Source organism: Bombus huntii, unplaced genomic scaffold (genome assembly GCF_024542735.1).
Source record: "Bombus huntii isolate Logan2020A unplaced genomic scaffold, iyBomHunt1.1 ctg00000061.1, whole genome shotgun sequence".
NCBI lineage: Eukaryota > Metazoa > Arthropoda > Insecta > Hymenoptera > Apidae > Bombus > Bombus huntii.
The window spans coordinates 129,087-143,246 of NW_026099322.1; the positions used below are offsets into that span (position 1 = coordinate 129,087).

Sequence of the window (14,160 nt, forward strand, 5' to 3'; positions counted from 1 at the left end):
TATGTACCACGAACAACGATCCATAACCTATACTTACACATACACTTTCTTGTATGTTGATCACTTGTTCACAAGGTAACTTTCACTTTTACTAGTTAATTATTCATTGAGTTAACACGTTTTATATTTAAACAATAATTGAAGCACATATAATAATTTTCCTTTTCTTTTCTTTTATGTTTTCGCTATCTGTGTCATTCGACGAACAGCACTACAACATACACTACTGCACTACGTTGCCCACTGAAATCACTTTATTCATTGTTTATTTCGATTATGCGCTAGTTTTAACTTGTTTAAGTGCACCGTTCGCGGAATCCCTTTTTTACTTCAATCTTGACGTTTTGGTTCTGCAAGATTTCTAGCACTTTGTGTGGTCCAGTATATTGATCGGAGAATTTTCCTTTACTAGGTTCTTTTAGTAAATATATCGAATCTCCTATTTTAAAATCTTGAGGGTTGATTCGTCGATCGTAATATTCCTTTGATCTTAGTTTGGATTTTATCAAATTTTCTCTTGCCATTCGTTGTACGGTGTAAATTTTATTGAACAGATCTTCGAGATATTCTGAGTATGTTGGTTCCATGTTCTCTTCGATTATTACTTCACCAGTAGGTTCTCTGGCTAGATGTCCAAAACTAATTCGTGCGGGGAGAATTTCGTTCCTTTCCTTCATTTTAGTTTTTATTTTGCGCCAAGACGCAAGTTTACTCACATCGATCCAATTATCCAATTGCTTGCTAATAGCATTCAAAATACAAATTTTTGAAAGTGTCGCAGCCATATTAACCCAAAAATATTTTGTATATAGTATAGTGTGATACCATCTATATTTTCCTGGGGGAATCATAAGATCAGCACTACCTACTATGTTACCTACGTCAAATATTAGATGTAGTAACCAATAAAGTATTTTTAATCCAATTATAATCCAATGGCTAGCGTATTCAAGTTTTTATATATATCTTCAACTGGTGATTCCCTATTTTCTCCCTTTTGATTTCTTTGGGCTCGTTGAATTTGCGTTTCTTCAGCTTGAAAATGTTTAGAATCCTTTTCCTTAGTTACCCTTTTTCCTTCTTTATTTACTTTATTCACAACACCTTTATTTTTCTCTACCTTTTCAGGATGAATAGTTTCATTGGAAGTGCTTATTATAATTAAATTATTATTTATTTGTATGGAACGTTTAGGAATATTTTTGGTAGATTTGGAATTATTCTTTGAATTTTTATTACAAACCTTTTTGCTTATAGATTCTGTTTTGGATTTAGGGATAGCTATATTTTTATTTTCTATAGTGTGATCTTCCTTGCAATTTAATGATTTGGCTTTGAGTTCGATAAAGTTTCCTTCTGATGGTTTTATAGAAGTTTTTGAGTGAGATACACTCGCTATCTCTTTTCCTATTATGGTTGAGACATTCACGAAATTCGTGGAGTCTTGCTTTTGTATCTTTGCCAAGTCGAACGTGGAGAGGCAATTCGCACTTCCCAGCGGGTCCAATATCTCTGTGATATTATGCAGTGGATAAGCATTGCCTGTCGTCTCGTCGTTCAATTTCCTAGTTTCTGCTTCGTCTGAAAGTTCTTTGGCACTAATATTATTTATCTTGTTTGGTAACTCAGGAAATTTCTCACTCATGATCCTGTCTATGGCACCGTGCGTCCTCTTATTATTTAACGTGACATTATCCCTTATCACAGCAACGGAATGGTGTTTGCATTGAAAAGTTGATTGGTTGAAATGATCAGCATCTCTCTTTTGATTTAGATCTCTATCGAGGTATTTATTTATGCATTTTTCTTCCCAAATTATTGCTCTTGCTTCTTTTCTAACATTTTCTTCTATTCCCGGGTTGTTTAGATGTTTCCACGACGGCGGAACGTCCAAGGATTGGTATCCTGCTATCTTTACTCGTAAATACACCTCGTTTGGAAGCCCCTTAACGAAAGCTTCCCTCGTGTCTCGATCTATCCTATCTTGAAATACGGTGCCGTACTCGTACCTTTCCCCGTTCATTATCGCCAGTCTGAGATCTTTGACGCGTCCTATGTAGTCCAAAATATCTTCTCCTGGTCGTTGAAATATTGTAGCTAATTCCCCTTTATATTCGTTAACCGTTTTTCCCGGACCGAACATATCTTTTAATTTATTCCCGAAATCGTTTAAACTTATTACTTCTGTGTCTTCTATGGCGAGAAATGCGTGTCCGCGAAGCTTATTCGTTAATAATTTTACTAACTGAGATTCTTGATGCCTAGGAACCATGTTTCGTGCGCGCTCGCATGCTCTTAAAAATCGAAATACCGAGGGTCGATGTCCGTCGAACACTGGTACTGTCTCTATTGCATCTTTTAACTTAATTGGTTGGGGATTAACTTCTATCGGTATTGTCGCTTGGGAAATTATCGGCGATGATACGGGTGTCTTGATTTCTTTTTTTGCTTTAAGTTTTTCCGACAACATCAAGATCATGTCTTTGTCCAACGATTCTAATTTAGTCGACATTATTTCTTAGGTATATATTTTATCGATAATCGTAACAACTTTAATTTTTTGTGGAGCGAATCGAACCGTTTAAACCAACTTTAATCCTCCGTGAAGCGGATCCCACCGCTGCCACCAAAAATTTAAATCTCTAATGTTACGTATCAATTTGTTTGTTTAAATCGATCAAATCTTAAGTTTAAATTTTACTGAAAAATTTTTTTTTTTCGTTTGAGTTTGAATTTAATCTGAAGGGAAATAAATTGAATTGATATTATTGTGTATGTAATACTGATTTAGATTTCTAATTAATACGGTAGTTGCTGCCACCAGAAATAGTCTAAGGACTATTTCAAAATATTTTATTTTTTATTATTTTTTTTCGTTTAATGGGTAGCGTTAACTGACGCTTAATGCAACTGGTAAACGATTTCCACTTTTCGGCTAACCTGCTATGTGCAGGGATATTGGCACGGGAGAGGATTAAAGCTGGGAACAATAAATATTTGTCCTCGTTAAACGGATTTTTATTTGAATGTAGAATTGCTTAGATTATTACCTTTATATATATTTTATTAGCCGGATATATATATTTTAGCGTTGCTGGATTGGATAGGAATGTAAGATTTTTCGTTGTTTTATATAAATTTATTTTTACGTTTGACTTCTTCTTCTCTTTTAATTTCGCTGTAGTAGTTTGCCGTTAGAACCGAAACTCAATTCATTTTCTACGATGGATTCTGTTACCATGATTTTCTTGCCTTTTGAGTTTAATAATCGAGGATGATTCTAACGATCCTCTCTGTGTGGGACTCGTGTGATTTCGCAAGCCTTGCCCAAAGACGGGTAATATTTTACCAACAGTGGGAGGAGGAATGCGAAGATCGATGGGTGTTTTCGATAATCGAAAACACCGTTTGCACAAGCCAACACAGCGAACGATCCTTTGGTTAAATTTTCGAAGGGAAATTGTTCTGCTATTTCTCTCTTACAATCGCATGCAATGATGGCAAGAATATCGGTTAATAGCAATGCCGGTATTGCTCTTAATTTTCGATTGACCCCGACGATGTATTTAATGGTCCTCTCTGTGCGGGACTTGTGTGATTTCGCAAGCCTTGCCCAAAGACGGACAATATTTTGCCAACAATGGAAGGAGGAATGCGAAGATCAGTGGGTGTTTCAGTAGCTGAAAATACCGTTCGCACAAGCCGACACAGCGGACAACTCCTTTGTTTAAAGTTTAAACAATGATTCTATCTTCAAAACCGTTCACGAAAATAAAACGAGATCGATGATAGGAAGTTCTAATTCGATTCTCGAGGGCAACGAGATTATCAGAGAAGAAGGAAATTTTCAAAATTAATTTTCTTACCTTGAGGAGTAGGTGCTGTCTGGTGCCATTACCTCAGCTGCTCCGGTGGTCGTCGAAGTTTTTGTTGGGTTTATTACTTGAACTCGAATATAGTTTACTATCAACTTTTACTTTATTTATCTATTTCGATACAGACTGAACAATTTACTAACTGGATTAATACCGCAATTACAATGCGCGTTTCTGTCTAAGCGATGAAATGAGGACTTCAAAGATAAAATCTTTCTTTTACTTAGTCGCGGTTCTCTTTTCTTGACCGAAAAACTAAAGACCCCGAAACGCAAAATACTATACAAAATTTCTAAACGCAATGATGAGCGCAATAACGAACGTAGTAACAATGAACACAAAATATAATGAGCACAAGAATAATGAACGGTAATAACAATGATCACTATAATAATGAACGCAAGGATAATAAACGTAATACGAATGATCCGTAATAACAATGAACACAAAATATAATGAGCGTAATAAGAATGTTCACCAGAATAATAATGAGCGCTGCTCTATGTTGCTTCGCTTATTTATAATGCCATCCCCCACGGGGTGGTGGTCCACTGGGGGTACGCTTCCGTGGGAATCGGGATGTTGCAGTTTGGGTTTCTTGGAATCGTACGTGACAAAATGTAAATTCCGTATTTCGACTTAGTTTTTATCGGTTCTGTGCTTCTGCTGAGCTAGCGTCTAGGAGGCTTGAAGCATTCCATGCTGATCTAGTCTTTTCCGCGAGAAACTTCTATGTTTTGTACCGTGGGAATTACCCGTGTTTCTTCGGCGCGTGCAAGGGCCGGCGGCTGCAGCATAATTATCACCTCGATGTTTGCTCGGGCAACACGCGCAATTCCGCTGCTCTCCCACAACAAGGACCTCCTTCTTCGAGTTATTTTTCGTAAGTTTGGATATTCGCATATTATGGTTGTTTTTGCGATTTTAATGTTTTTTCCTTTTTTGTTGTTTCCCTAGGCTTCGGTGATCGTCGTTCGGACAATGTTTGCGGAGGCATTTCCATCAGAGGTTCCTTATTATTATTATTTTTTAGATGTATTTTGTTTTATATACGATATATATATATATATGTCGGAACGAACATTAGAATTAGGGTTAGGGGCGTGAAACGAATCTTCGTTTGGGTTACACGTTGTCGTTATGCAATAGAGAAGACATTGACTAGTGCAAATACGATTATTATAGAACCGGACAAGTAACCGCGGTAGTTAGGTACTCGAGAAACTAATGACAATGATCCTAGGTTCAATAACGAATCCGCGGTCGACGGGATGATAGATGAACGTACTCACAAAATCTAAGTCGGACGCGTAATATTCACTGATCGTAAAGAGTTACTCCTTTTATCAGTGAGATCACGAGCGAGAATGCCTTTCCCGTCCCGATGATGCCACAGAGGAAAACTATAATGGGGTGTGTCTAAGGACACGAGATCATCGGATTCGTCGAGAAAAGCCTTCGTTCAGAAAGTAAGGGAAATTGGCGTTGCTGCTAATTGGTCAATTTCCATATCGGTGGTTAGAAAAAGATGCTAGCCGCCCTCGAGGGAAAGTTGCTAGTGGGAGACGCCGCTCGTTGAAAAATATGTTTCCCCTATCTTCCCGTAGTTGGGACAAAGACTGTTTGTCTGTTTGAAGGACTTTAGTTAACTAAACCTTAAGATTTATAACGGGCCCTCGGGCTAGCCGAACATGTACTGCGGAGACGCATCGACATCTGGCAATCATCTTACTCGAAGAATAGGGTCTGCGTGTGGCGAGCCACGGGACAGAAACCGTTGGAATGTTTATTGTCGCGTGTCGCCACGAATATTTCTTTTAAGGAGAGCTATAGAATTACTCGATACCTGTTGTTAGGCAAAGCGTTCATCCCTTGACCGCGGCTACGTTGGGCAACAGACTGTCACCTCGAGCCAAAGCTCACCGTCACTAATCTCGAACAATTACAATCGGATTGAATAACTACAATAGTTTAGTTACAGTTATAGTAGACTTTAGATTGCAATGTTGCGGGGCTATCCAAAGGTTCCGGTGTCCTTTCATCTCCGACATATAGATATACATGTATATGTGACGAAATATACTAAAGCAATATTGACCCTTTGTCGCTGAAAGTATCAAACTACAAAACTTCCTTTCAAATTTTCAGAATAAGGAAATCAGGATCATGATAAATAATTGGAACATAATTAAAAATAATATATCTTCTCTATAAGATAATGAATACATTGGTTCATTTAATTTTTATGGATATTCAAACGCTTCTGTGAAATAAAACGTCAAGATTATAGAGTATAAAATTCATAGCTATGAAATAACTAAAACTCTGATGTATTATTAAAAATATACGTTAGGTTGTATGTAGTGATACATACAAAGATTACATGTACAAACCCATAATTAACACAATGCTACCGCAACCATTCTGCAATCTACCTTGCCCAAAACACTCCTCCAGTCACCTCCAAACTCTTCAATTCTCTCCACCTAACCACCCACAAACCATTCACAAACATGCAATTCTCGACAAAAGAAGAACTTATCGTCAGTTGTCCTTAACATCTCGTTCATTCATTTGGTCCCTATCCCCCTATTTCCTCCCACTGCGATGATCGCACTACATTTTTCCACGTCTCTATTCTATTCTCTGGATGACCTGAATTCTCGAGCAGTCGAGTGACGATTGATCTGTACAATTGATCGATTTCTTTTTACTACAGACATGCAAGAAATTCCGTGTTGGAGAGCGATGTTGCGAGTTCGAGTGCCTGGACCACCTGAAGACCGGAACTGGTATAGTTTATGTCGTTGATGATAATAATTCCTCCACGACTCAGCAACAAGAGCTACTTTGGGTGATGAGCTTAATGGTGCTGTTGCGGCTATTTTAATTTTTCAACAAGGATCCAAATGGCGCCGTTGACGAAATTCTTTCATTATAAACGTCAAAGATCAACATCAGCCATCAGGGAACGAAGAAGGTACGCTGTAACGTGTCTGAGTAATTATACCTCGAGGAGTACATACAGTTATGTAATGAAGATTCGTATGTGAGTGTTTGTTTTCTTATTTCTTTTCCCTTTGTTTCATTTGAATGGATTTTTGTACTCAAAGAGCGAGGTAAGATTACGTCAGATACGTTTTTACATATGCTAAAAAAATGGAAAATGATGATGATGAATCAATGACACGTAGAAAATTATAATCTATTGTATTGCTGTTATCTAATGGTGTTGTAGTTGACTGTATGGTGGATGTATCTAATGGTGTTGTAGTTGACTGTATGTTGTTCAATATTGCTATGAAACTCTTCTGATTCATTGTCACTTATACGAAGGATGGAAGTATACGAAATTGATAAAATTATTAATAATATTTACGAAGAGAAAGTAAACTGTTGGATATATGACAAAATAATTCTATTTTAAATAAGAGACTGGTCAGCGTGGTTATTTTGTTTACAAAATCAAACGAATTTAATGAATGTAATCGTAAGGAAGTAACTATAAGTGGCTGTTAAACTATTTTTATGCTTGAAAAGTAATTCGCAAAGTAATGTAAAGCAGTACTACTGAGTTGTACATAACCTCTTTCAGAATTTGTTCTTAACCTCTTGCTTCATAACTTCCTTAATTATACTCTACAAACTTATTGACTACTTCGATGTTGTTACGAACAGAAACTGATAAAATATTAATCTTAAATATAGATTGAAATGAAAGCTTGTCACGTAAATATATATATATATATATATATATATATATATATATATATATATATATATATATATATGTACTACTTACTCAAACTATGGATCACATAACCTATACAAAAAAAAAAAAAAAAAAATTATTGTACACTATAAAGCAAGAGGTTAAATCTTTAATCTGTTAAGAATTAAATTTTTTATTGTAACTGCGAAAATTATAAAAGTACCAAGCGAAGCAGGTACGGAATATATGCGGAATATGAATCGCTCAACGAACCAAAGAGCGGCTCAGTGACAAAATTAGTAAAGTAAAGACCACAAATATAACAACATTATATTCTACCACAAAATAATTCTCTATACAAAAAAGGTACACAACGAATCGATTTTTCACAACGATAAGAGTCAACAGAACCAATCAAGACCGGGCGAGACTCTCATAAGACAACGATATCAGAGGAATCAAATCAGCGACTTCAATCTATGTTACAGAGTATAGTTATCAAGAAAAATTGCTCTTTTCATGAAAAGTATGGTAATGATACTCTTATAATACATTGTATATCTGGCAGTCGGGTGTGCCCGTGGCCATCGGAAATGTAAAGACGACGCTTTTAGAAAGTGATAGCGCCATCGCGTTTTAAAAACGCGTTAGAAGAAGGACGGTTTCGCTATCCAAGGCGAATCGAAAAGTGTGCGTGTTGCGAGAATCGGAGTTGATCGAGACGTCGAAGCATAGAATCGTTAGAATTGAGTTGCGAGTGTTGTCGAGTGTTAGAGTTGCTAGTGAGAGAGAGAGAGAGAGAGAGAGAGAGAGAGAGAGAGAGAGAGAGAGAGAGAGAGTTACCAAATAGTTGTCAAGTTATTTGTTGTAAATACGAGCGTTGCATTTAGTTTTCCTGTTAATCAAACATCGTTTCTCTGTCTAACTAATATCTGTATTTTCAATCCATTATTAATAAATTATAATTAATCGAACAAAATTACACCTTTAATATATTCCGATATTACATTACCGTGATGTAATATTTATCATGCTTATTTTGTACGTAAAACGAATCGTTGGAATATTCCCGAAGCTAACGAAGCATTTCCCAAAAGTTAAACCGAAGAAATTAACGCGAATAGTTAAGTGAAATTTTTCTATTAACTTGCTGACCAACCGGCAAATAAAAAATCATAAAAATTGTTTCAATGTGTTGAGGTCACGCATAACTTCTTTTTTCATTGACGATTACCAAACAGGTAAAATTTCGAAATTGTACGAAGGCCACGTGACCAGATCGTATTGGAATTTGAAGTGCATGGAAAAAGACAACTCGAAGTACAAACCTTGAGCTGTACTACTCGAAGTACAAACGTGAACTAATGGATGCAGAAAAGCAATTAACGCCAAACATCCGAACAGCATCTTGGAGCCCGTCATTGTTCTGAAATAAAAGAAGTGACGAATTAAAAAGACGCAGGACTAATAATAATAAAGGAAACTTAGTTCGTATTATAAATTGAATTTACATCAGAAAAGAAGCACGATCAAGCGAAACAGATCGTAGAAATGACAAATATCATCGATATACGTTTCAGTGTAATTTCACTTTTGAAAATTATTTAGTTTAATACGATCGTATTCATCGCTCTGAAACTTTCATTGTGCTGCAATTTGTGCTGCGTCTTTTTAATTTCTCTATCTTTCTGTGTTTTCGGAAAAATTACTTGAAAGATTAAGAATTGCTTGCCTTATTTTATTTTCGATTAGTTAGGATTTGATTATTCCAGGTAAGGTTTATTATTTATAACAGGTTTTATCACTTGTTTATTATTTAGGAGTTTGTTATTTTAGGATTAGTACCTTTTAGGATTTCTTATCCTTCGAGTTTCTGTTTCAGATATCTAGGTCTATTTCAAGATGTTTTATTACATTAGGATTATTTATTCGATTAAGATAATTTAAGAGTTTCACAATGTACAAAGAAATAATCGCGTGAAATTTAGATTTATGCTTTAAACGTATTAAACACGCGGTAATTTCAATGTCTGTAGCCTCGAACGTGTTCTGATTAGTTGTGTCATTGTCTGTGACATTGAAATCACAAAAATCCATTGCAAGTGTGCTGTCATGCAATGTGGATGTAATTGGGTTTTTTGGGGTTAGGTTGGGGTTAGGTTGTATCATCTGATTTGTACAGTACTATTTTAACGCAAGGACAGGAAAGTTATTATATATTTCCCGTCCATTATTTGAATCGTTGTGAAGTGTAACGAATTATATTCGATTCGAGGAGATGTTAATGAATTACCCATTTCATATGTAATTACATGGAAATAAAAATCATTGCAAAAATAATTGATCTAATGACAACGGAATTTCCAATATTTTTTTGTTTCGTCACGTCTTTTTCATAATATATCTTTTATAGGTACGTGATTTATTAATCGTTCGAATGGAAATAATTATTCGTATAATATTCAAACGATTCTAGCCATAAAATAAATTAAAACGATACCTGTAATGCAATCTGCGTATGACGTCAACCTCGATCTATGCTTATACAAGAAATTTTATCAATCAATGACTAGATATACAATAATCAAGTATTATAAAATTTCCTGAAAACCTTTAGGTGTTAATATTAAGGTGTTAATATCTTTAATATTTGCAAGTTATTGTTTAGCGCTAATTAGTTAGAATGTAACAAGTGGTGTACCAGAATTGAGATAATTAAGCCACACGAACAATCTTATTTAGATCTTTTTAATTTTTTAATTCTCTTTTGCTCTAATACTTCGTAAAATTAATCTTCATTAGCTACTACACTTCATAGAATAACAAGAGATAATTTTTCTTATATAACGTTTCATTCATAAAATCTATCATTAAAGTATATCTTCATAAAAATATCATTCCATACTAACGGTATATTTGGTGTCATACGAGATAACAGTTACCAGTGATGACATATGTAACTTTATAAAGATATCTCGTTTTATTATATATTAAAAGAATGTACTCATTGCTGCTATATTTCAGATGAAAAAAAGGAGGCAACGATTTTACAGTAAAATCGTTCGTTTACAACTGATTCATTTACATTTCATGATAATACTGTGCATTCTGAATATGCTATGATTTGGTTTAAAATAATAAATAGTCCATTCTTGCATACTATTGCTCCAGCTTTACTTGTATTTTCGATATTGGTATAAATAGAAAGACAATTAATGTCGTTCGAGTCTATTTTCGGATCATTTATATTACGTTTAATCCATATAGTTATTATATGAGACATAGTATCGTAAAATTTGGAAGAATAAAACGTTCGTACAGGAAGTACATTTTATAAGAACTCCAACAAATCTGCGTGTGCACCTAAGATACAAACTGATAGTGATTGTTCATAAGTTTATATACATTATCTAATGTCAATCGAAGGTATCAATTCTTTTTCTCCATAAGAGTACTTTTTCATTTATATGTGTTCAAAAATACATGTGTTCAACCGTGAAGCATATGTCACCTACAACGAAAAAGAGTTTTCCTATACTTAATATTTCCTTTATATACCTATGAAAAGTCTATTCTTCGCGTAGTATGAAATTATGAATAAATCTGGAATATTGTTCAATCTGAAAAGAAAAATAACTTATTGACATCATTCATTGATACGAGATTCAGAATGTTTGTTTTGTCTTGCAGAAAAAGAAGGCAGCCCTCCCTTTCTTTTAATGTGAAATAGAAAGCGAAAATTTGAAAACAGATTTTTTGGAAATTTACTTGCAAATATCGTTTTCAATATCGTGATTTTCTTCCCAATGGTACTGTACTTTCAAATTTTCCAGTATCCCTCTAAAAACAAAAAGTCGAACCTCGTTATTATTAACGCAGGCATTACAAGGAAGAGAAGTATTAGAAAGCAGCTCCTTTTTATTATGGATTTCTTTATAATCATGTAAATAAGAAATTCCGGAAATTTTTTCCTCAAGAATTTAATTCTTGTGTTTTGATTGATAATTATTACACTGCATACTAACTTTTCGCATACTGTTCGCGTCTAACAATTTCCTAATAATAACTACTTCAAAATTACATATGTTCTTGCACGAATTCAAAAGTACGTATGATACAATTACAATTGATTCTAAAATAATAATTATTTAAAGATATTAAGATACTAATTAAACGTTTCACTATATTTCAAAATCTGGAACAACAAATTTTTATTTATAAAAAATGAAACTGTCTTTATATATTCTTTGTCATGATGCTATTTCTTATTACCATGTCGACATTTTTTAAAATTCATTTTGTTATCTCTACGCAATATGAAAATTCATATACTGCTTAATATCTTTTACATATTATCCATCCACCGCATGATATCTCCTGAAAAATCAAAATATTAATGTTATATTATTACAATGCTTCTTAAATTTCAATTTTTGACAAATTTGAAATCCAATATATTTTGCACAATTATTATTTATCAAAAAATTTCAAGTTAGTAACTTTCTTTTCAAATGGCAAATAACATATACTTTGACTTACCTGTAAGTTTTTGTTCCTAATCATCATTTCCTCTTATAGAACACATCATTATTGTTCTCATAATTACTACCAGTGTCATAGATATTGTAGTGGCTACAACTGAATTAATAGAAAATGATAAATAACTGTGTATAACACTAACACATAACTGTGTATAACAATGACACATAACTTTTACTTACATATCAGTCGATACGGGATTACTGTGATATCCTGTTGATGTTTCTTAAGGCACTTGATTAGGTGCGATACGGTATCATTCCTTATGGTATACTGTAGATAAGTATTTTAGAAAATAACAAGAATAAATCTAAATTATTCAGAGGTTCCAGTTTCGGCTTAGACATAAATACAGGACCATTTGCAAAGAAGAAAGGGTGCGTTTCTACAGCCTCGTTATAGTAACCATGAATACCAATCTCTGAATTACTGGTTACTAAACATAAATATCCTATAAAATTTAATATATTTCTTTAATTTTTAATACATACATGAGTTAGTAGTTCTAAATTATGAATCATCCTACCTGTGATATTACACTTTTCCTTATAATATCATCACTCAAGTGAACAACATTAAGATGTCATCCTATCTTACTGTGAAGATACTTAGTTATGTTATCTAACATTATAAAAATATCATCAAATTCAAGTCCTTTTATTCACATCACATGGCCACGACGATCTGGTTCTTCGTTATATAATGTTCTAAAATTTGTCGTATATATAGGATGTACAAACCGTGATATCAAGGTATCAGTTCTTCCTTCCCAAGGGACAGTTTCATTAAAATTCTGATAGAATTAAAAATTAATTATTAATATTCTAACAATCATATATGTTAAATACGTTATAGTCAACGATATATACCTGAGCGAATGTAGGGGTGATTCCTTGATAATTATAAATGTCATCAGCCCACATCATTGTGCCACTTCTTTGTACTCCAGCCTCTAGATTAACAGCCTAAACAAACATACGAAATTTTATAGAAGCTGTACAAAATATAGTATGCGCAATATTGAAGCGTTCAAGGGGATATAAAGGTAATGTACATCACATACACGTGTACTCTCATGCAACAAAATACAATTAGATTTAATAGTATAAGCTCTTTTATTCATCATAATAGATTGGAAATTTAAGTGTCTTACGAGGGTGAGTAAAAAGTTACCCGCTCTGTCGGTGTAGAATTTATTTTAAGCAATTGTCAAAAAAGACATACATCATTTTTTGACATAATCACTCGATTTCTGTATACACTTTGTCCATTTGCCGAAGGACCTTCGTATTTTCTCATTAAAAAATGTTTTGGGCTGAGCTGCGAACCACGAATGCATCGTCGTCTTCACCTTTTCATCAGCTTTTTCGGCATCCATCTCGCACAAACTTTTTAAAACCCAAATCTGTCGTGCACTATTGCATAAGCAGAGCCGTGGCTGATTTGCAAATGATTTGCCACATTATCCAGTGTCACTCGTCTATTCCATAGAGCATAAGTTCATGAACACGTTCAATGTTGTCATCGTGGATGTGGACGGGCGTCCACCTGTTTTTTCATAACACTTGTGCGATCTTCTTTGAACCTTTGTGCCCATTCAAACACACTTCGTGACAAAACACTTTCTCCATAATGTGCATTAAATCTTTGATAAATATAGGCATCAAACATAACCTCCGACCACAAGAAACGAATCACAGCATTCTGCACTGTTTTCCTGCAAATCACCATTGCAAAGCGCCATTACTCGCGCAACGGTCACAAACGAATTGACGTAACACAAAGAAACCTGCGCAGCAGCACTGAACAGATATTGACGTCATACGAAGAGTGCAGATGGATCAATACGGTCGACAGAAGTTTTAACTATCTGGATTGCGGATAAATTTTTACTGAGAGTCGTATAGGAATCTATAATCTGTAAGTACACCTTTGGCTGAATAGAAATTTCTCTTACATATAGTCAAAAATGCAGAAACTGTGTATTGAATTGGAAAGTGATAAAAAATAAGTGAAGTTTCGAGGTTGCATGTG

The 14,160-nt window shown here is 34.4% G+C and overlaps 3 protein-coding genes across 6 annotated transcripts in view; 1 reads left to right on the forward strand and 2 right to left on the reverse strand.

Annotated features, from left to right (window-relative positions):
* The window catches only part of LOC126875989 (omega-amidase NIT2-like), a 63,447-nt gene that overhangs the window by 24,338 nt on the left and 24,949 nt on the right, over positions 1 to 14,160 (reverse strand). The window lies entirely within an intron of this gene.
* LOC126875970 (venom serine protease Bi-VSP-like) overlaps positions 10,320 to 14,160 on the reverse strand; it is a 57,835-nt gene continuing 53,994 nt past the window's right edge. For 3 of the 4 annotated variants that reach the window (XM_050638886.1, XM_050638885.1, XM_050638887.1), the window contains 5 exons: positions 12,996 to 13,091; positions 12,867 to 12,919; positions 12,309 to 12,577; positions 12,127 to 12,225; positions 11,488 to 11,964 (listed from right to left, as the gene is read on the reverse strand). In XM_050638886.1, coding sequence (XP_050494843.1) covers positions 12,553 to 12,577; positions 12,867 to 12,919; positions 12,996 to 13,091 — 174 coding nt within the window. In that variant the 3' untranslated portion in view covers positions 11,488 to 11,964; positions 12,127 to 12,225; positions 12,309 to 12,552. Of the gene's footprint in view, positions 11,208 to 11,355; positions 11,965 to 12,126; positions 12,226 to 12,308; positions 12,578 to 12,652; positions 12,709 to 12,866; positions 12,920 to 12,995; positions 13,092 to 14,160 lie in introns of those variants that run through there. The other variant, XR_007693819.1, reaches the window with a different exon arrangement.
* Positions 14,008 to 14,160, forward strand: part of LOC126875979 (omega-amidase NIT2-like) — a 56,273-nt gene continuing 56,120 nt past the window's right edge. The window contains exon 1 of the mRNA XM_050638911.1: positions 14,008 to 14,046. The gene's annotated coding sequence lies outside the window, so the exon portion shown is untranslated. The remainder of the gene's footprint in view (positions 14,047 to 14,160) is intronic.